The sequence below is a fragment of the Apteryx mantelli genome, chromosome 33, assembly GCF_036417845.1.
Source record: "Apteryx mantelli isolate bAptMan1 chromosome 33, bAptMan1.hap1, whole genome shotgun sequence".
Lineage (NCBI taxonomy): Eukaryota > Metazoa > Chordata > Aves > Apterygiformes > Apterygidae > Apteryx > Apteryx mantelli.
In genome coordinates, this window is record NC_090010.1 from 1668161 (window position 1) to 1691138 (window position 22978).

The 22978-nt window shown below is 55.1% G+C and overlaps 1 protein-coding gene across 1 annotated transcript in view; it reads left to right on the top strand.

Moving 5' to 3' along the window:
• Nucleotides 1-22978, top strand: part of LOC106487718 (cyclic AMP-dependent transcription factor ATF-7) — a 51565-nt gene that overhangs the window by 21776 nt on the left and 6811 nt on the right. The window contains exons 3-4 of the mRNA XM_067313932.1: nt 19417-19513; nt 21991-22109. Coding sequence (XP_067170033.1) covers nt 19417-19513; nt 21991-22109 — 216 coding nt within the window. The remainder of the gene's footprint in view (nt 1-19416; nt 19514-21990; nt 22110-22978) is intronic.

The following is a 22978-nucleotide window of genomic DNA, read 5'->3' on the forward strand; positions in this document are numbered from 1 at the left end:
GAATTTTTCCTCCCTGGGCTGGAATTGGCTCCAGCCTCGCAAAACTCTTGCTCGCTTTCCTAGGGCAAACGATTACCGCTCCGAATGCGTCACATCCCCTTTTTCAGTTGTGTGACCTTTCTCATGGGCTTCCCTGCTTGGGAAGGTACCTTTCCGTTGCATTTTTTTTCCTCTTTTTTTCTTTCTTTTTGTAATTGCATTAGTGCTTTCCCAAAGCCGAACTTTACGTCCTTCCCAGCGCTCGATGGCGTAGCGTCTTGGCAGCTTGCACGCAGCGTTAATGGGAGCAACGGGGGGGGAATCGTGCTTTTACTCTTGGGGCTGTTTTAATGGCAGCTATTAGAAATTGAGGCTCCTGCAGGAGCACGGCCCTGTGCGGAGTCCTGGGAGAATCAGTCTCTGAAATGTTTGAACCTCAAGCTGCGAACAGGCCTCTTGCGGGGCAGGGAGGGGGAATTGCGGCTTTTAACTGGATATCGAGCGATCCACGCGCACTTTGTTTTCCCGGCTGCGACCGTTGGACGAGGGGGGCTGCCAAACCGTCGCGGCTGTGACGCGTTTGGGAGCTCTGACGGATCCCAGGGTTTCCCCCCGCTCCGTGCATACGGTTCTGCAGTGTGTTTAATATATTAATGCCTCTTGTGGGTCTCTCAGTTGAAATTAAAGACGATGCTGGGTCCCCGGGGCACGTCCTCTGAGACCGCATGTGAAGCCTGTGACGCAGTTATTTTTATGGCACAGAAATGGCTCAAAAATCTAAAAATCGGCCAACTCTCTTGGGGACTGGGGCTCTCTTAAAAATACACGGTTGTGACTTCTTAGCTTTTTGGTCGTTCTAGCCTTAGTCTCATTTGAAGCATTTTCTCTCTGCTTGCAGGTGATCTTCCTCTTTCTTTTTTTTTCTTTTCTTTTTTTTCTTCCTTTTGGTAGGCTGCTTTTTATCTCGAACTTCTTTGCCTGTGAAATTGTGCAAGTCATTTATAAAATGTATTAGCTGTATTTGAGCACTTAATGATGTGAGGACTTCCATCATACAACCTTAAAATCGGATTCAAACAAGCAATTAAGGCAAACAACAGTGTATTTAAATTTAATCTCCCACAATCTCCCACAAATGACATATAAAGGTGGTTGCTTCCTCCTTTCGCTGTTCCAGACTGCTGCTTATGGGTAATTCTGACAATTCTTCATGTTAATATTGAAATGTTAGAATCCGGGTAATTCGTACCAGAATGATTCATTGTGATCTAACCTGACCTCGTGCACACTTTCCTAGAACGTCCTTCAATACCTGTTTAAACCAGAGCGTGCGTTAAATAATGATGATCCAAGCTTGATTTAAAAGATTTCCCGTGATGGAAAATTCACCGCAGCCCTTGGTTAAGTTGTTCTAATAGTTAATTGCTCTTGCTGGTAAGAGGGGGGGAAAAAAGTTATGCCTTATTTCCAGTCTAAACCTGTTCGGCTGCGGCTTCAAGGCTGTGGAGCTTGTTAGATTTTTGTCTTTAGGTGGAAGATCCTTCCTACCGAATTTCGGTTGTCTCTAGGTGTATGGTCAAGTCACCCCTTAACAGTTCCTTGGACTAATTAAACACACGGAGCTCCGAGTCTCGCTGCAAGTCAGTGTTTTAGGTGTGCGGGGGGTTTTTTATCCGTTGTTCTCTACATCAGCTTCACGTTGAAGGTGTTTAAGGTCTCTTACAGATTCTGCTCGCCGCTACGATGCAGCAGTACGACCGTGGAGGTGCAGTGGTAGCCAAGGTCCGTCCAGACCATCTGGGCAGGATCTTGAAGCATCGGCTGAAATTAATGTTCAGCGAGCGGTGCTTGCTGGTGCAGATGGAGTAAAGCTGGATCGTTGCGATGAGCGGGACGAGGTAGTGACAGGGTTGGTAGCTTCAAACCTGAAAAATAAATCCAAATTTGAAGTTGGAGGGGCCGAGCGCAGGCCTCGGCTTCTGAAGCACGTGCTGCCTTGTTCCCCCGGCAGCTTGTGCTGCCTTTTGGCACTAAACCCTGATCCTTATCATCATTGGGGATCATCTAATCAAATATGGCTTATTCGTATGAACTAACGTTAAAGGGAAGCTTTAATAAGGCTCAGAGGTGGCTGCGCCTCTCTGAATTCATCCCCTCTCTTCTTGAAGATCGAGATCCTTGTCTTCAAGCCCGGGGAGCTGAAACGGGACGGTCAGATCCACCAGAGGAACAGCCTGACCTTCCTAAAGGTGCTGAGTGCCTAAAACTCCCGTGAGAGACAGCAGGATCCAGAGTTTTGAGTTTTTTTGGAGACCAGTTTGATTTTTCAGCCCCGGGGCACTCATGCCAGCCCAGGTGGTGGTACGTTATTGCTTAGAGTACGGAAAGCTTTTTCCCAGCCTGAAGACAAGCTGGATTGTGGCCAGCGCTGGGAAGGAAGATTTCCTTGCAGGAGTCGGCCTTTTTTTCTGATTCTTCAAGACCTTTGGCTGCATTTTGAGGAAGAAAGACCTTTGAACGGGAGGGTATTGGTGGCTGTGGGGCCTTCTTGCTGCTTCAGTCATCGAGGTGAACATGTCCTGCCTCTTGCAAATGCTGCCTTGAGCCATCTAGTAGCACGGGAGGTCAAGGGAGAAGGGAGAGTGGAGCCAAACCAATTTGAACAGGAGCCTGAAGACAATTATTGCAAAGCCAGGTGTGATTATTTTATTTGTATTTATTTATTTTTCCTTTTAGACTAAAAGGAGAAATCTTGTGCTTCCCAGTGCATCATCTTGGAGCCTTTAGCTGGTTCTTTCTCTTTGTAGCTAATACCAGCCCCGTTCTTTTATGCTTTATGGGCTTTTCCCCCCCTTTTCCTTCCCTGTTTCTGCGCAGAAAAATGCTGTAAAGCTGATTTTTCAGGGAAGCAGGGTGGGAAGAGGGAACGCTCACCTAAAATAGATGAGCGCATCTCGCTATACCCACTGTATAATCCGAGCTAGTGGGCTTTCGGCGGCTGTGTAAACATGTTTTGGTTGCTAGGTCTTTAATGGCTGTTATTTTTGGACTCGGCGCGCGGTCGCTTCCCAACAGCGCGTCTGCTGCGACACAGCTGACTTCCAAATGCGCCGCATATACGGCTTTTAAAAAAGCTGCTTTCCCCAAGGTCACTCAGCCGGTTGCTTCTCTAGGAGGACAGGTGACACGTTTTGTTTTTTTCCCCCCCCCCGGACCCCGAGAAGGCGGAGGAGCGTTTCGTTCTCCGGCGGGAATGGGTCCGACTCCCGCCGGAGTCATAGCGCTTGTGCCTCGAGTAAGGCTTTTACGGGCTTCGTTAAGCGCAACGAATCCGGGGGTGGCGCGCCTTGCTAATCGGTGTTTTAAATCTCCTAATCCCGCTTAAGGCGCTCTGAGTGATGAAACGCAGCCGAGCGGTGGCTGCAAACCTGAGCGTTGACGTTGAAGCCCGAAGGTATTACCTAAGCCTGCATAACGATAGCGCTCTGAGTCATTAATACCAGGTAATTAAAACTTTTTGGGGCCATCCCTAAGGCATCCAGAGCAAAGGCTTAGGAGAAAGGCGCTCGGGAGCAACGTCTGCTGCTCAATTCCTGGGATTCGGTGCGGCAACGGGAAACTGCTCAGCGTCTGGATCCGTTTCCTTCCCGCTAAAACAGCGCGTTAAATACTTTGGAGCGTGCCGGATGCCCCGTTTGGAAGGCAGAGCTGGCGGTGGCGTCGGTTGGGGGACCGATTTGCCCCCCCTGCGGTCGTGCCTCTTCCGCTCCCCTCCCGAAGGCTTCGAGAGTGTTGGATGCTTGAGGTTTTCCGAAGTGTCGTAGCAGGCAGACGTTCTTCGTTAATAAAACGGCGTCATCCGCTCCGGTTGCCCAAACTAACAGAGGTGCCGTGACGCTGGATATATTCTCCCGGGAGCAAGGCTTTACCTAGCCCCCACCTCCCCAATCCGCACCATTGCGCCGCTTATAAGCGACACAAATCACCGCTTGGGTCCCAATTCTGGCGCTACGGTGACACAGGCCGTTTCCTCGAACGATCGTTTGCTTTTTAAACCCGCCCTTAATTTAACAATTTATTCCCCTTAAACCCGCGCCGCCGAGGTGATGCTCGGGCAGGGTCCGAGGAACGCGGAGCCCAGAACTTTCACGCGACCAGAAAATGATTTTTCTTCTTTGCGGTTTATTGTATCCTCTTATCTTGTCATATAATAGAAATAATGTTTATGGCATTGAAGCCTCAGCATCACTTGGCATTTAACCAACCTCAAAAGCAGTTTATTGCTTTGTATACTCTGCCGCCATGACCATTATCCCTTAAATCTCTATTGCTTTATAATATACGAGCCAACAAATGGCCTCTGCGATTGGTTAAATGTGGGACTGAAGCTAAGGTGTGTTTTGTAGCTTGTATAATCCAAACGAATATAGATTATTCCTTTTATACGAGTCTAAAGAAGGAAGAAAAAACCCGCCCCTCTTCTCTCTCCAAGAAGCTCTCTAGCGGTGGGCTCTGCTCGTCGGGGTTCAACCTCCCAGGTGGCCGAGGACGTGTGCGGAGCCACAGCTGCTCGCGACGTTTCGGAAGGTATCACCGGAAAGTATCGCCGCGCTTTGCAGCGGTGCCTCTCCGTCCCGGTTTTGGCTCGAGACCAGCTCCGCCGGCACGAGGAACGAGTTTCGTCCCCGTCTCTGCAGGTCTCTCGGTGGCCGAACGTCCTCGGTGGAAGCAGATCCTTCGAGATGAGCTGTTGTTGTTTAAAAAGCCGGAATGATGTAGCGAAGCGAGTAGGTAGGTGCGTGCAGAGGAAGGAGGTGCCCGTCCGCTTCGCAACAACATAGCGTTTTCCTATCACCGCATTTCCAAGCTTTGCTTCGTTACCTTCCTTCTCCCCTCATCCCAATCATGGGGTGAAGCAAGGGAAGAAAACATTCCCTGCCTCAAAGCTTCCAGGAGCCACCTCTAGGCTTGGAAGGGAATCCAAAGGGATGTCTCTGCCCTGCCGCGGGCCCCAGTCGGCACCGTGCGGGCAGGACGCGGATGGGTTCGGTGGGAATACGAGCCCGTGCGTTGGTTGAACGCCCTCCTTGGGGTCTCTCTGGAGACGTTGTTCCTACCTTGCGAAGAGGAGCCAGACGCCCTACGTATGAAATTCAGGGTTAAAAATCAAACTTTTGGGAAGCTTCAGCCCAGTTGGCTCCTGCTGTTAGGGAAAACGGGCATTTCAACGGGTATTAAGTGCAGTTATGATGCCCTGTCCTCCCGTTAAGATTGTTACTGTCCTGGCAGAGGAACTGAGCGGGACTGGGCTTGGACACGGGAGCAGGATGTTTTTCCTTAAGGAATTCGGGCTCCTTTACGCCCACTGGTTCAATGGTTCCGATTTGGAAATCCGAGCCTCATGAATTGGGAGAATGGCTCCTGTGGAGCAGGGCAGTGAGATCAGTGATCATGAGCACCGGGGGCGGCCAACCCGCGGCCCGCGAAGCCAAGAGCGGCACCGGGACCTGCCCTCCCCGGGATTACATGACACGAGCAGCAGCGGGTCTCTGCTCCGGGAGGCCCCCGACCACCGGGAGGCCGTGCCTCGCTTGGGGACTCGAGCCGCTCCGGCACCGCGCTGGATCACGTGGGAAGCCGTTCCCGGCCCTCTGCGAACCCTCCGAATACGGCCCCGGCGGTACCAAGCCGTCCCCCGCGCGTGCCGGGGTCGAGCCGGGGCTGACGCCCCCGCGCACCAGCGAAATACTAAAACGAAAGATCGCGGCCGCTTAATGATCAAGCGCGAATAAAATCCTTCTCCGAGCTTTTGTTAGGCTTGGGCACGGATACCCCTCGGCTGCGCTTAGCATGCAAAGTCACGTCTGCGTTGTGTCCCTACTGCACCCAAGTGATTTGAAGAGCTGAGCCATAAACTAGAGTTTCTTTTTTGTTTTTCAAATTCAAGGAAAAACGTCCGAGGCTCCGTGGCGAGGAATTCCTAACTGTACGCCCCTGCTTGCTTCACATCTGCGGCTTTTTATTTGAAGCTGCCGCAGCCGAAATAAAAATTCTACAGAGAAACATCTCGGTTAAAGGTCTTCCATTATTTTACGGGAATGCAGGTTTCCGGAGTTAATTATTTATTTCAAATTAAGGCCTTTACAGCTGCAGTACCTGTGCGTCGAGCACAAAATGGCAGATGCTGCGCAAATCTCCAAGCATTTACAGTACGAAATGGGTCCGTGTAAAAGTAGTTGTTGGCTATAGTAAGTCTTTAGGTCGTTAGCATCGGAAGAAGTGAATTAATTTGAATGGTAACTCATGCGTTGTCAGCACGGCAAAATGATATCTCCCACCTCTGGCTGAAGGTATTTTTGGAGGTGCGGAGGGGAAAAGCTGATTTTGAATAATAATAAGCTTGAGAAGGCATCTGAAACCAGTAAACGTTTATTTTTTACACTCCTATAACTTAAAAACGGCCAAACCAATTTAAACCAAATTGGATAATAAAAAATATTGCTCCTAGGCTGAGCCCCTGTATGCCAAGTTCCAGCCTAGAATGAATTTTTATGACCAAATTATAAACCCCCTAGAAATGAAGGTTTAAAATGGAAATGTTGACAGACCTTTAACTACAAAAGCACTATAATAGAACTTCTTTCCCCCCCCCTTCTTCTTCTTTTTATCAAACGGCTGTTTTAAAATATAATTAAGACTTAAATATTTATTTAATAGCGGCATTTCCTGCAAGTTGAAACCTTTATCGTTCCTAGGGCTGGGATTCATTGCGGGTTCGCCCGATGCCGCTGCTGCTTTACATTTGAAGCACGTGTGCGGTGCCGAACCGCCGCAGCCACTTGTCCGGCAACTGGAAACGGCTCCGCGCGGCTTTTCCAAATCCCCCTTTTTCCAAATAAGAGCCTGGATGCCAAAGCGCTTGACGGACCCGTGTGCAAATCCCACGCCTGGGTGAAGGAAGCGCGGCGCCGGGCTCTGCCAAAAAGTCGCCTTTTAATAACGGCCGCTGCGGCTCGTTCTTTGCAAGCGAACCCGTTTGCGTCCCCCGCGGCTGATTAGGTATTAATTAGGAGCCGGGCTTTGGCACGACCGGCGGTCCCGGCGCCCGCTGGCAGCTTTCCGGGGCGGCCCCGACAGCCGGCCTGGCCGCAACGAAGCTGGAAGCTCTCGGCGTGCAGCGCTGGCGCGGCAGCTGCCAGCACTGTCCTGCGGGGGGGGAAGAAGGAAAAAAAAAAAAGGGGAAAAAAGACTAAAAAACACCCAAAAAAGGGCTTTTCTTTTGCAAGGGCTTTGTGCTGGTTTTTCCCTCCTCGCCCGGCGTTGCCGTCGCTGTCGCCGGCCTCCCCCTTGCCGCCCTTTTTATGAGCGCTGGCCCCGTGCCACGGGGCAGCGCAGCCCTGTGCAGCTGTCATCCCCCCCCCCAAAACGTGTCCCCGGTTTGGGGCTTGATTTTCATCCCTGCCTTCTTTCCGGGCCTCGCTAATTCCTCTGTTTTGCTGCCTTCCTTTTCCCCCCCTGCCGCCGCCGCCGTCTCCCCGTGCGAAACGCGGGTGCGCGGCGCTTAAAAATAACCCCGGGCCGGTGGCCGCAGGGCCGGAGTTGCAGGGCCGCTTGCACCGCCGCTGTGGCGCGTCGCGGCCTTGCAAGCGGAGCGAAGCCGTGGGAGGGAAAAGCAGGGCAAAAGTGGGAAAAAAAAGGCCTCGGCGCCGTTTTCTGGGCTTCCGTGCTGGCTCTCTTGGTTCTCCGCCGTTCTCCGGGCAGCCCGCGCGCTTCCTTGCTCGGAGCCCGGCTCCCTTGCGATGGCAAACCTTGGCCGGCAGCGGCGGCACCGGGGAGACTCCCGTTGGATCCGCTGGGATGGTGCGTTTTGTGCGTAGGGATGTATTTTTTTAAATTCTATTTATTTTTTTAAGCCCTGATAGGAAAAAGACAACTTAACGTGGGAATTGGGAGCTCCGCGGCGCTACGAGCGTGGCGGGGCCGTCCGTGCCGAGGGCCCTCCTGGGAGGCGGCCGTTTGGCAGGTTGCGCGTCGCGGCCGGCTTTATCCGGAAACCGGCTTTCGGGAATGTTGTTTTTCATCTTATTACATGTATTTTCAGCTCTCGTGCTATCCTGCTCGTGCACGGCTGCCCCGTGATGCTGACGCTGGAGCGCTCTGAGCAGAGGGGCTCCGCGGAAGCGGCAGAGGACCTGCTCGATGGGGCCATACCGGAGATTTCCCTAAAATCATCCCAAATCCGGTCGATGAAGCGCGGGGGGGGTTGCTTTTTAACGAAGTCCGCTTGGAAACCGTTGACCTGAATAGCGTGAACTAGTTAAGCGCATACGTAAGGGAGGTAGGTGACTTAAAAAAGCCCCGTTGGTTCCTTTCCGGTTCGGATGCTCTCGGAAACATCTGCTGGGGCCGTGGCTTCGGCGCTGCGGTGAGATCCGGCAGTAGCGTTCCCATTTCGGAAAGCAGTTATCGTTCCGCCGCGTGTTTCTTGGAAAACGAGCCCTTGTTCGCCTTTTCCGAGCCGGATTGGCCCCGATGAAAACGCAGCAATGGCGCCTCCGGATTCGGAGAAACGGCCGTCTGCTTTTCCCGCTGGAATCTCGGAGACGCTGGGCCCAGGCCGCCGCCGACCCGGTAACGCTTCCGCAGCGTGCTCCGCCGTTTTGGCCTAAAACGGAGTACGCGAGGCGGCAGAGCCCGGATCTGGATTTTCTCACGCGCTGCTGGGTTGCGAATGGTCTTAAATTTCTGTTTCGTTTTGTTTTTTTTAAACTGAACCGCATCCTCACTGTTTGCTCCCGCGTTACGGGATGGTTTCCGCTCCCCAAAGTGTGGGGGCACAAGGGAGGGTTTTTTCCCCTTTCCCGGGAACGGGGTCGGCGCTGCAGAAATACCCCCAAAGTAAAACGGCCGCGTGCTTGCAGGGAACGTTTTCCTCTCGTTGGATTTAAGGGATTTTTCGCAACCGCTATAGAAACGCTTTTTGAAGCCAAAGCTGTTTGCTTTTTTTTTGTTTATTTTGTTTGCAGCCTCTCTAACACCTTTGAAAACGATGAGATGCTTCGTTTTTAACATTAGCCGAGAACTTGCTTCCCAAACGCGGATGCGGCACATAGCTGTGCAAAGGCCTTGTCTTCGTGCCGTCAAGGATATGTGATTTTTTTTTTTTTAATTAAAAAAAAGGCGCTTGAGTTTGCAGGGTTTTCTGCAAGCTTCTTGCGTAAAAGCCAAGCAACTTGCAAAAAAACCAAGCGGAGGGATAAAAATAAAAGGGGGCCTGGACCGCTCGTCTCCTCCCCCAGCAAAGATGAGGCCGCTTGGGGTCGTAAAGCTGCTGCCCTTAGCCCACGCTCTCAATTATTACCAACAAAAAAAGCCGGTGACCTGTTCTTCCTCCGCTTTTTATTGTCGCTAACAAGCGTTCGGCCCCCGCCGAGACTCCCGTGCCCGGCGGGACGTGCCCGAGCATCCCGGGAACCGCGAGGAGGAGGCCGAGAGCCCGCGGAAAGGCAGCTCGCATCCTCGCTCGCCGGGGTAGGAGCCGGGCGCCGGAGCGGGGGGGGTCCCGCGTCGGCCGCCTCCGAACGCCCGGCTGCTTCCGAGCTCCCGGCCGCTCCGCCCCTCTGCGGCAGCCGCGCCGGCCCGCCGCTGCGGCTTTGTCCGCCCTCGGAGCAGGGATAAAACCGCAAATAACGAAGCAATAAGATTTTTCAGGCCCTTTCCAGAGAGCTCTCGCCCTGTGTATAAAAACGGATGCATAGCAGCGATTTCTAGTCTCGCTTTTTTTTAAGCTTTGGGGTTTTTTTTGGCTAACGCATACTCTTTTGCAAAAGGTTTTCCTTTTGCAGTCGGTTCTTTGACGAAGATGCGCTGGTGATAAACACCCTTATCGCGGGGGCTCGAGCGGTTCGTAGCCGCGCGAGCTCCTGCCGCTGGGGGGGGTTGGCGGGGCTGCGGCTGCACAAAAGGCTCGAGGACGGACGGGTTAAAAGCAGAAAGGAACAAAAAAACGCCTTTCGGGGGCTTTTTCTTTGCGCGTGAAGGCGAGGGCGCGTGGCCAACCTTCGCGAGGCCCCTTTGCGTGCAGCAGGTAGCAAGCGGCGGATTTGCTTGTCGCGGTTCGGCCCTTCCCTAGCTTATTGCCTGGAGGAATTTAAGCTGGAGAGCGTAAACCCGAGCTAAATACCGGCAGCGTTGGCAGAAACGCAAAAGGTCCCGGCCGGAGAGATTCAGCTGTCGGTTCGGTGACTCCCTTGCTGTCTAAAAAGATGCCCTGCAAATCTCCGGTGCCGGTAACACTCGTGGCATCTCGTTTATTTAACACCTGCTTAATGATGCAAGCTGCGAAACTGCACCGCCACTTTCCAAGCGCTTGTACCAGCTGTTTTGCTCAAATAATTTTTTTATATGCCGGATTAAAACAATAAAAACATTAAAGTCCTAAAATTCCCCTTGAGAGTAAACATCTAGACAATAAAGAACTGTGTGTGTGCAGGCGATGGGGTGGGAGACTCTTGCAGCAGTGCAAAACAAGCTATAAATTAATCTCCGCAGTAAAGCCCGCTAAATTAAACCGTTTTCGTAAAATGAAGTTCTTGCAAAATGTTGAATCAGTCTCTATCTTTGGGGAAGTTAAAGGTTTCTGGCTTCCTAACTTCGGGTTATTTATAAATAGTAAATCTGTCTTGCGGAGCTGTCGAAGCGGGGTGTATTTTGGGGGCAGACAGGTGAGGGGTTTACGGCTGCCGGTATAAATGTCAGGAATTCAGAGCGTCGCCCGTCACGTCTACCCGCTCGAAGCCCCTCGTCGTGGACTTTGGGCGGGGAGGTGAGCTGCCGCAGTCTCAGAAAAGCTCTTTTGTACAAATAACCCTTCCAAGGAGCGGGTTTTAAGCAATCCACGCTAGCCTTCAAGGAGTCAAAATAAGCAGTAGGTCATTCCCCCAGCGTCGAGCTTGCGTGTAGCTTGCTGGCCCTTTGCTTTTTGCTTTTTTTTTTTGCTTTTTTTTGCTTTTTTTTTGCTTTTTGTTTTTTATTTTGGCACAAGGCTCCTGTCGCTGCTTCTGCTACCCCAGCCGTCCGCGAAGGCAGCGCGCTGCGTGCCGGGATCCTCGCGACGCCCGAGATGCAGGTGCATCCGCGTTGCGCAGCGCCGCCGTCGACAGCTTAATCCCGGCTCGAGCGCTCGTAAAAACCCGCCGATTCCCGCGCTCGCCGGGATATTAACGCCAGCTTTTGTTTCTGCGGCTGGGGGAAGGTGCTTCCGGCACGCGTCGCACCTATTAAAGACGATTTGCGATGGCCGCGGTAGCTCGTCTCCCGTTCGGGAGAGCGGGCGCCCCGTTTGCGCCGAACCTCGAACCGTTTGCAAGCGCGCGCGGAGGGCTGCCGGGCCTTTTGCTCCGAGCCTGCGCCGGATTTTATCGCCCGCAGCCCGCAACGCGGGCGGAAAAGCCGTTAAGACCCTAAGGACGCGAGGAGGGTGACCCCAGCCGTGCGTTTCTCCGTCGCTGAATCCTCACCTCGGCAGACGGACTTGCCGGGGAAGGGGGGGCCGTAGAGCGAATGACGCAGGGGAGGGAAAAGCTTATGGAAAGCCGCTTGCCTCTCTCCGCTCCGATTTTTCCTGCACTTAAGGGTTTCGCCACTTAATTTTTATTAAGGGCTGCAGGTGGAAAGTGATGTTAATAGGGTTTCCCATTAGCCGGGAGCGGCTAAGGAGGCAATTAGGAGCGAGCAAGAGCCCCCGGGGCCGGGGCGAGCCGCAGCTGGGGAGAGCGTTGCGGACGCGCCGAGGCTTTTGCTGGGATTTGCCGGCGCGCAGGCTGACGCCGGGGCCCCGGGAGCTCGCTAATGCGCTCCTCGAGCGTTAATCTGCTTGCGCAGGCGGCTGAAATCTCCCGGTTGTGAACTCCCGTCGCGAGGCCTTCGGAAGGGGACGCGAGACGAGCGGGGAGGTTTGCTTCCACCCGTCAACCTGACCCCACTTGCCGGGGAAAACCTGGCGCCTTCGGAAAGAAGGAGCGGTTGCACGATGGTCGCGGATGATTGGAAAAGGGATCTGGATCTGCAGTGGCGATGTCCAGGCCCTGGAGATCCAATCTCCAGGAGATCCAATCTCCAGGTTGGAGTCACGCGGAGAGCCCGGCATTTGACCGCTCCGCGGCAATCGGGGCCGAGAGATCGTAAATCTGGAGAGGGAAGAGGGTCACCGAGAACCTCGTCGGGGTGGGAGCAGCAGCGCTGCGTTAATATGCCCATAAATCTACCTGCTGCGATAAAACAGGTGGCTCTTCGAGAAGCAAAAATAGCCCAACGCCCTGATTTATTTATTTTTTTCCCCCCGTTTAATTACCGTGATGCACTGACATGTAACAACGTGCGCGAATTCGCGATCCTTATCGAACAGGGGAGCTAGTTTGGCATCTGCATCCCGGAAAGCAGTGGCAGAAAAGGAGTCCAGGGACTCTGCGGGTAGTTGGGTGGCCCCAACCTCCGGGAGGAAGGTAAGAGGGAGGCACGAAGAGAGGATGCATTCCTCACGCGTGACGTCGGTGAGACGGGAAAGCTGCCACCTTCTGCTCTTGGTGCTTCAAGGACCCCTCGGAATAAAAGGAAGGTGGAGAGGAGCTACAGAAAGAATTAGTCCTGGGGGAAAATTATGTCCTGCGGTGAGATGTGGAAGGTCCGTAAGTATAGACGGACGGAAGATAGACGAGGGCGCAGGCTGCTCCGTGAACCGGTCGCTGCAGAGGTTGGACAAATTCCTTGGTCTTTAATTTCACACCTTACGCTGGGACATCCAAGGAGATCGGAGCTAGCCGAACCGATCCTTGAGCTTCCCCAGTTTCCCTCGATATGCGAGAAGGGGGCCAAACCCCTCTTATTTCCACAGTTCCCTTCTAAAACGCCTTCTCGAGGTGGCCAAGGATCCACAGATCTTGGCTTCTGGCGTTTCGTCCCTTTCCGCTCGATGGATCCATGGATCGATGGATCCCACCCCGAACAACTGCCCTCCTCGCCTTGAGCCCTCGCGAGGGCGTTTGGGTCGCGCTCGTGCAAACATCTATAGCCGCTGCAATCCTGTCTTCGTTTTAACCCGATGCCTCCTCCGAAACGTTGCTTGTGAGAGGTTCCCCGTGGGAGATCCTAGCTCACGTCCGGGATAAAAAAAATCCCCCCCCTTGCTTTCCTGCAATCAGGGACTGTAAGGGGAGGCTGACGCCCCGCGAGTTGGGTGCAGACCCAATATTGCAAGCGAGTTGAAGGAAATCAACCTTCCAGGGCGTTAAAACGCTGCGTGGGCACCGTGGCCTCCTCTTCTCCGATTGCCCTGTTGTTCGGAGGTCGGGGCTGAGGCACACCGGCTCCTTCAAGCCGTCGCCTGCTGGCGCGGCGAGCGCTTTTTTCCATCGGCGCTAACTTTTCCTTCTTTTTTCCCCCTTTTTTTCCCTTTTTTTTCCTTTTTTTCCCCCTTTTTTCCCATTTTTCCCCCTTTTTTCCCATTTTCCCCCCTTTTTTCCTTTTTCCCCCTTTTTTTTTCTTTTTCATTTCTTTTCTTTTTAGGGTCAGCTTTCTCTTAGCGCGGCGGCAATAGCACAGCGGAGCGCGGGGGCCTCTTTCGAGGCGACGAGCGCCCAACCTCTCGGCTGAGACCCGATCGAACCGCCGCTGCCCCGGCCCCGGAGAAGCTTGGTTTGGATCGGGATCGAGGGACCGGCAGCGCCGTGTAACAGGGCTCTGCATCCCCGGCAGAGAGCGAGCATGGAGCCCAATGCTTTTGCAAACCCGGCTCCTCCGCACGGTCTTCCAAGCGGGAACGTCACCGTGTCCGCGGCGGGCTGCAAAGCTCCCCGCTGCCACCCGCTTCCAGGGAGAGGGATATTTGGAGACGGGGAGAGGGATTTTATTCCCCCCCAGCTGCTGGGGACGGGAATTGATGGCTCGCCCAAGGTCACGCCGCGAAGCCGGGCCGCTGCTGGGATTCGAGCCGGCGACGTTAGAATGATTCACATCCACGCCGGAGCTATCCGGGCCTTCCCGGGGGGCCGGCGCCTCTCCGCTCCGCGCCTCCGCCCCCTCGCTCGCCTCCCTTAATTACTGCTGTGCCTCTCCTCTTAAGTTATGTGGCAGCGGTAATTAATGCAGGGATTTTAATGACCTTCCTTCTCCGCACGGCGAGGCTAAAAAATATATATATATATGTATGCTCCACCGTGTGGAAGTAAATAATAACTGCATTGCGGGCTCCGGTGGTGCCGGCTCTGCACGGCAGGCGAGTCCCCGCGTCCCTTTGCTGGCTCGCGGCCGGGAAGGACAGACGGATGGACGGATCCTCCGCGCGCCTCGCTCCGGCGGAGGAGCCGGCTCGGTGCCTCGCCAAATCCCGCCCACTCTTGCGGAGCCGCAGCTTTTTTGCAACCTTGTGAAAAAACGGGCGGAAAAGGTCGGTTCCTCGTCCGTCAGAGCGCTATAAAAAAAAAATAATCCCAGCTCGGATTTGAGAGCTGAAGCTCCCGGTGTCCGAGCCGGTTTAAATCCCGCCGGGGCCAATGCTTTCCCGGCCGAGCCGGCCGCCCCGAAAGGTTGGGAGCTGTTTTTCTCCATGCCTGGAAGCGCCGATGCTGAACTTAAGCGCCTCGACGGCGGAGACGCCTGCGTCTGCCGTCCGAGACGATTTATTAACGTTAAAAAAAAAAAAGAAGAAGCAAAGAAGTGGAACAGCCAGTTTTATTCAGGAGTTCGCCCCGGACGTCCTTGGCCGAACGCTTCCCTCCTCGGTGCCGCGTGCCGCGCCGGAGGCCAGATGGCTGCCGCCTTCCCCCCCTGCCGAAACACCTGCATTTCGGCGGAGGGGCATGTGTCTGAGAAGCCCTCTGGGATGAGCGCGGCTATAGAAATGTAAATTAAATTATTTACCTACTCCTAGCTAAACGCTCTGCCCTTCTGGCCAAGGAGGAACGGGAATGGGGACGGGCTCCAGGAGCCGCTGAACTCTTTATTTAACGGGAAGGGGGGAGGCAAGGGAGTATCCGTCGCCTCGGGTGGGAGGCAAATCCTGATGCATCCCTAAAATCCCTCCGGCCCCGGTCACCGCTGGCTTTATCGAATCCGTAGCCCTCATTTTGCCTCCAGATAACGGACCTCGGCGAAAGCCCGGTGCCCCGGCGCTGCCCGCTTTGAGGGCGGATCGTGGGGCGCGAAGCCGCGATAACAGCGGCGTTTTAAAAAATAGAAATAAAAAATCCCCCCTAAAACGAAATCTGGAGGCGGGTGGTTTTCTCTAGGTTGGTTAAAGCAATAAAAAAAAAGGCACGTTTCCGAGGTTTCTGCCGCTTGAATCCCCAGCGGCGTTTATTAAATGGCTTTTTGGCTGTTCGGATGCGGCTTCCGAGCGCCAGCCCTGAACGCTGCCTGCGAAGGGGCTGAAATTGCTGGTTATTATTCTTATTTTTTTATATATATATAATATATATTTTTTTAAAACAAGGAAAGGAACGTGAATTAATCACCGCTCAGGATGTAAGCACATTTTTAAAGCAAAAAGCATAGCCACATGGGTCCCTGGGGTTGCCTGAGCCAAAAATAACAGTGGGGGATTTAATCTCAACGCGGTTGCAGCGCGGGTTGGGGGGGGGCAGGTTGCGTCGCACCGAATTTCTCCGAGCCTCCCGCTCTGATTAACCCGGCGGCGCCCTTTCCTGGATTTTCCTGGGTCCCGAGTTGGCAGAAATACCGCTTTTTTTTTTTTTTTTTTAGTTTTTGCTCCGGCTCGGGGAATCGCACCAGGTATTTAACGCCGAAACGTTTGGAGACGGACGGCCCGTTGCAACGCGGCGGCGAAAAGCCGGCCGAGCCGCGAGCCCTTCTCGCCCTTTTGCCGGCGCTTTTTGGGGGGTCTCGTTTTTTTTTCCCTCCGGCATGTGCCGGGGCGAAACGACCTTGGCTCAGGGGCATTTTCGGACTGGAGCCCAGCGCATCTGGCTCGTCTCCTGCAAAGCAGCCGCCCAGTCCCCGTTTTTGCAAAAAGGCTTTGTGCAAGGGCAGGAACGGCAGAACTCGCTTTGAATATCTATTTTTTTGCATGCGCGTGGCGGCGGTGGCAGGGGGGATATCGCTGAGCTGACGGCTCGTAAACCTTCCCTCTTTTCCTTTATCCTCGCTCAGGCTCGCGGAGGTGCCGTCTCTTCCCTCCTCTAGCGGAAGGATCCTGCCACTGAAACCCGCTTGCAGAAGCTCGCGGCAGCCCTGGCCGCGGCCGCTTGCTGCCGACGGAGCGGCCGGACCCGGCGCCTCGGCTGCTTTCGGAAACGTCGGCGTGAGCTTCTGCCACTCTGCCCCGGGGAACCTCGCGCTGGGGCTTCCCCCCCTGCTTTTTGTCGGTCCGGGCAAAGCGAAAACGCGTGCGAAACCTTTGCGTTTCGTCCCCCGTAAGTGCAAAAAAAAAAGGAAAAAGAAAAAACGCAACTTTGCTGTACGATCGTTGCATTCTTCCAAACCAACAAGTCTTTCGAGCGTTGCCTCCGAGCGGGCTCGTGGCACCTGCTTTCCTACGGAAACGGCCCTGTCGGGGGATTCGCGTGGTCCCCGGCAGATAATTGCGATGGTCCCCCCCGGCCTTTCGCATCCATGAATCACTCGGGGATCTGGGCACTTTATGCCCATTAGCGAATTAATCCTTACAGCCCCTGCGCCGGGGAGGGAATTAGCGTCGGCAGCGCTCAGCTGGGAAATGGGTGAGATGGAGCCCGGCTCGGCGCTGCAACCTGGGGGGGGAATCGCATCGCTCCCGGCCGTAACAGCAAAGAGGGAGCGCTTTTCCGAGCGCTTTCCCATGGCCTCCTTTGCGCCTGGCGCGGCCTCCGCCTCTCCTGCATTAAACCTGACTTTTTTGGCAGCCGGGCTCGTTTCGCCGCCTTTGAAAATTCCCGTTGGGGCTCCGAAACCAGCGCTGCCGCTCGCGGGCTGCGACGGCTCCGCCTGGGTTTTTCCCGTGCGCGGCTGCCGGAGCCACTGCAGCGGGATAAAGTGATTCCCGCACGATTCCCGTGCGATTCCCACGCATCGAGCGCGGCCGGCTCTCGGTTTTCTCCCGAAGCCGCAGCGGAGGGGAGCGAGGCTCTCGGCGGGCGTTTCGGCCGTGCCGGAGCCCCTGCTGCCATCCGCCCTTGGCTCCGGAGTGCTGGCTCGTGCCACAGAGTTCCTGTGCCGCGATTCGAAGGCGCTCGGAGGCTTTACAAAAGCAGCGGAGAGGAAAAAGCCGGCGCCAGCCCTTGTTTTCCGTGTTGGTGCTTATTAGACGGACGGAAAAAATCCTATTCTCGCCTAGCGAGCGAGGCTGCAGCCTCCCGCGTTTCTCCTCTGGCTCCTTCCCTAACGGAGCTGGCGCATTGCTCCGGCTGAAAGTCCCGTATCCTCCTAAACGCGGCTTTTCAAATGACCCCATTTATTCGCAGAGCCGTCAGAGCCCGTCGAGTAAAGGCCGCGGCCTCCGTACGCCTCGAATCCGCTCTCTCCGAAAGGCCCTTGGCGTCCCCGGGGTGCAGGAACGCGGCGCCGCGCTCGCCCCGACCCGGAACGCCGCCCGCCGCGGTGGGGGGGGGGAGTTCGCCCTTGAAAACCTGCTTTCGCCCCTCGCCCCCGCGAAACAGCGGGCTGAAATAACACCGCTCCGTGTCGGATGCTGATGGAAGGAGATTAAATATTAAAGCCGGCGCTGCGGCTTTAACTCATTGGATTTTTTTTTTTTCCTTTTCCCCCCCCTTTCCCCCCCCTTTCCCTCTGCTCCTTTCCTCCCTGTGCAAAATGACATGATTTAGCGCCGAAGCGCCAGACTCAGCCTCTAGGTTTCGGCGTTTGGAAATGTGTGCCGAAAGATATATAGCGTCTGCGAGCGTTCCCGCGCGCGGGGAGGGGGGAGAGGCAGAGCCGCGGCGCTGGCACCGCCGCATAAAGATGTTAAATAGAGCCGTAACGGGCGGCGAAAGCGGGAGAAGCGCCCTAGGAAAAAGAAAAAAAATAATAATAAAGGGGGAAAAAAAAAACCAAGCTGGGACGGACCAAAAAAAAAGATTTAAAATAGGTTTGGGGGGACCCATGCTGCTGAAGCCGGGCTGCACAGCGCCTGCGGAGCTGGGAACGGCACCGGCGTTGCGCCTGGCTCCGACCCCCCCGTTGCTGCGGGTCCGAATAAAAGCAGCTTGAGGCTTATTTGCACCTCGGCCCAAAAATCTCCCCAGTTTCTTTGCTTGGTGCAAGGCAGAGCCGGAAAATTTGGGGAACGGTCTTTAATATTTAGGTGGGGAGCGGCTCTGATAAACCCCTCTCTGCCGCGACGCCTGCAAGCGCTTCAAGCCCGCGAGTGCAAAAGCTCCTAAATCGATTTTTTTCCCCTTTTTTTCTTTTTTAATCGGAGCCCTCTCAAAAGCGCTGCGGACCCGCCTGGTATTTTTGCAAATATATGCAAATTTTGCATGAGATATATCGCACCGAAGCCGACGGGGTGGTGGTGGTGGTGGTGGTGGAGGGGGGATAGATGGGACGGGTCTCGCGCGTCGGCTAATTCGCGGGCGGCCCTGGGCTGCGTCGGTTTGTCCGTCCGCTTGAAGAGCGGCGAGGAAGGAAGGAAGGAAATTCTCTGCTGCGGCGGCTCTTTCGAGAAACAAAAAAGAAAGAGAGGGAAAAAAAAAAAAAGAAAGGGGCTGCGCCGCATGCATAAAAATCCTGCAGCACGGCCCGCGAAATGCCCTCAGCCTCGCCGTTTGTCGCAGTCTATTAGGAGAGGCGCAATCCATCCTCCGCTCTTTTATTATTATTTGCTTTAACTCCATCCCTTCCTCCAGCCCGGCTCCTCGCGCCGGCTGCTGAAAAGCACCCGGGGAGGTCGCTGAAACCCCTTTTTGTCTCGTTTTAATGTCACCCCGGTGCCTCCAGCCCTTGCTCTGCTTGCTGGCGCGGGCAGATCGAGCCCCCCGTTACGCCGCCGGCGCCGGAAAACCCATCCCGCTCTCCGGAGCGGCGTTACGGAGCGCCGTCGGCCTGTCCCGCTTCGTCAAACCGCAGCCGGTGCCGGCTCCGTCGCCCGAAATGCCGCCCGACCCCGACAGCGGATAACTCGCCCCTCCGCGAGCGATAAAGCGGCGCTTTTCGCCCAGCGGTTTGCATTTCCCCTCTTCGGCGGCCGCTTGCAAAAAAACCCGATTATGGCAAATATTTGTCCCCGCTCGCCGGAAACCCTCCTAATGGCTTTTGCGGCGGGAGCAATGTGTTCGCACCCCGCTTCCCCGCCAATCTGTCCCGCTCTGGTTTCGCTCAACGCTCGGCAGCGACCGCGTTCCAGTTGCTCTTTCCACCCCCCCACCGCCGCCGAACCCGGCTGCAGGATGTACCGTAAAACGCAAAATGCATTTATTCACGATTTTCTAAATTGTTTCATTTCAGAGGTTTACAAACGAGGACCACCTGGCGGTTCATAAACACAAGCATGAGATGACATTGAAATTCGGCCCCGCTCGAACCGACTCAGTCATCATAGCAGGTATGTGGCGCTCGATCCAGGCCAGCTCGGAAAATGGTGCACATTAATATAGCATGACTGCAAGATTAATACCAGGGACCAGATGCACTGAAAAACGTCTCTACCTCCCATAAAAAGCTCTTGTGATCTGCATTTAATCAGGAGGAAAGGAAAGCCAGAGGCTTCCAAGTTTCTATTTTTTTTCTTTTTTTATGGTGGTATCAGGTTTTGTGGCTTGCTTTTTTTTTTTTCCCCCCCCTCCCTCCTTCTTTTTTAGCTCTCACCCTTTTTATTAAGGCTGGAAGATTTACGGGCGAAAGGGTCTCTCACGTTTCTGCATGCGCTTTGAGGACGATGAACAAAATCTGACAAACCCGGCTTCCTCCCCTCAGCCCAGGTGTCAATTTTCTCGAGCTTTTAGGCTAGCAGTTAATAAATTAAAATGCCACCGAGTGCACCGGCTACTGCCGAGAGTGCATTTGCGGAGCCCAAACGAGGCGCTGGGGCAGCTCGCAGTCAATGCGGCCTTTATAAGCTCGGAGAAAAAATGGATATTGTCGTCTGGCAGCGGATCGCTGCCGGTTACGGATATTCTCCTGCCTTGTCAATCCCCTTTCGCTGGGGCTTCTTGAAAGGTTTGCGTTCCCGCTGGATGAAAGGGCCGTCGCTGCGAACGAGAAGCGAGGGGGAAATGCTTCCGTAAGCCTTGCGAGTTCGCAAGGGGAGGCTGCAGTCCTGCCGTTTCGGTGACGAAGCGGGTGTTAAAAAGGTCCGGCACCTTTTTTCGAGATCCGTCTGCAGCCCAAATTCAGTGGGGAGCTAGGAAACAGCGATGCAATTTGTTCCTTAAAGCCTTTCGGTTAACTGCACCTTCGGGTTGCTCTTCCGAGAGCTCGCGCAGCCCGTGCCGGAAGGGCAGAAAGCATCTCCCGGGGACGAAACGGGCTTCCCAGGGGCAAATAATTTCATACGGGATCGGGCTAATGGGCGAAGGATTTGGAGCAGGGGCTGAAAAAAGCCTCCGGTTCCTAAAGATCGTTCCTCCTTCCATTCTCCGTGTTCCTAAACGGGACGCAGAGGCTGAGCGTTAGCTTTTGCTCGATAAACCCCAGGTGTAAATTGGCCAAGCGGCGATGGGAGTACGGAAACGGAGCGCGGTCCAACCTCCGGGTAAGGTCCCTAACGGGGACGCGTGATTAAAAGGCCTCGTCTTTGCTGCTCCCGGAGGTGGATGCTCCTCCGGGGCGGCTAAACCGCAAAGCGAAAAAAACCTCCCAAACCCATTTAGCTGCGGTCGGCGCAAGAGCAGCTTGTTTAACACGAGCTTGCGCTGGCTGAGAGCTCGACGGCGGAGGAGGCCACTGGGGGGGTTGCGAGGGCTAAAAAACACGCGGGCTTTGAGCAGCGAGAGCGAGGATGTACTGCCCTAAATTCCTGATGTCCTTTTTTAAGCCACTCTTTCGTCTCTGGGGTTTCTTCTTCTCTCCCTGTTCCGTGCTTGAGCCCAGGGAATCGCTCCCTGGGTTAAGGAGCAGGATTCGGCGTAGGTCCCTTGCCGTAACTCCACGGTTAAGCTAAAGAGCCGTGAAGACTCGTCCTCTCTCTGCCTGCTCCGAGCCGGCAGCGGAGAGACTTGCTGAAACGGGAACGTGCCCCGCTAGGGTGATGCCGTGGGCGGAAGCGTCGGTGCCCTTCCCGGCGGGATGGGTGAGAAAAGGTGGGATGAGAGAGGCTGCGATCCCCCCTTTCGCGCTTCAAACGCGACGACGTTTTCTGCCGGATGGATCCTCTTGGCGTGACGTGCTCCTACGGGGCCTCCTGACCCAACGTCGCGCGAGAGAACGAGGTTCTCCGGCAGCCGGGAGGTCGCTCGCTGCTTTACGGCCTGGGCGATGGCCAGGGAGATCATGACTCGACGTGTTAATACGGTGGAAAACCGGCCCCGGAGGGACCGAGCTTTGGACAGCGGTGGTAATTATTAGCACTCCCACGTAGCCGCCTGTCCTCGGATGCGCATTAATGTTCCCTCAACGAGAGAAACGGAGAGGGAAGCGGCTCTTCCCCGGCTCTATTCCGCCTTGGCCGGAGAGCTGCTCCACTTGGCCGTTTTCCCCACCACCGCCGCCCCGATCGCCGCGTGTTTTTAAGAGCTGCTCTTTCCACGATACCCCCCGGGATTAAACCCCACCGTCTCGCTTCCTCGCCACGACTGTTCCCGAAATGCTGGGGCGGGATGGGCCGGAGCAGGATGCGACGCACGGGCAGGAATCTCACCGCAGTGCAATGGTTCTTTAGCATTTATTTATGGGAGACACAAAATCGCCAAGCGATTATTTTCCTCTTTCTGAATTGCTTTTTGCAAACGTGCCGCACGCGCTCAGTGGAAAAGCATCCACGCTTTTCCACGGACGCCGGGAGTCCCAGGAGAGGGCTTAAGGTGGTTAAAATGAATTTTCTAGCCTCTCTTTGACTTCTAATCGCTATTGCAACCCAAACAGATCAGACTCCGACCCCGACTCGCTTCTTGAAGAACTGCGAAGAAGTGGGACTCTTCAACGAGCTGGCCAGCTCCTTCGAGCACGAGTTCAAGAAAGCCGCCGAGGATGACGAGAAAAAGGCAAGAGGCAAAGGCCACCGCCGCCGCCGTAAAACTGAGCCGCTGGCGGATCGGGGAGGGGGGCTGGAGGAGGGGCCGCGCTCTTCCGATGAAACGCATATGCCGTAGGGTGCCTGAGGCTGCTCTCGGGTTTAACACGCTTAGGTGGGACTGTGTTTTTGCAACCTGCGCGACTTGGGCTGCCTGGTCTGCAGTCCGGCCCTCCCGGTTCGCACGGGTTTTAGCGGTTTCCTTCGGCTTTTCCCTTCCAACGCGAGAAAAGGCGGCACCCGCAATTCCTTGCAGCGCAGGAAGGAGATGCAGGAGAGGATGGAGACTCAGGAGCCATCAGGGGGGTGCAAAATTCCCCCAGAGCCTCCCTAGGGCTTGTCATCCGTAAAGCTTTCGCCTCCCGCCTGCTCCTCCCGCGCTCTCCGCAAAGCCGGGGGTGGGAGCGAGCTCCCGGCGGCTGCCCGCAGCCCCGGAGCAGTCGCAGCCCGTGCAAAGCAAGGGGGGGCCGCAGGGAGGGACGAGGCACTTCCTAACAAAGAGCAGGATCGATTCGGACTGCCCCTGCCTGCCCCAGGGGTCCGAAGGACGACGGGAGCTCGTCAGATAGCAGCTAATTAAGGACGTTTCCCCCCCCCCCTTTCCCCATCCCGCCCCGCTTCCAGGATCCGAGGAGCAGCAGATGCGCGTTGGGCTCTTAGGCTGCCACCTACATTTACTCGGGTGATATATGTCCGTACATACGCTCGCAGTCAGCGGCGCTGCTCGGGAATAAACTGCCGCAGCGGAGCCGCGTAAATCTTCACCGACGCGGGGCGCGGAGGAATTCGGGATGGGAGCCGAAAGCTGCCTCTCGCCCGCTCCCCTAATAACGGGCCTCT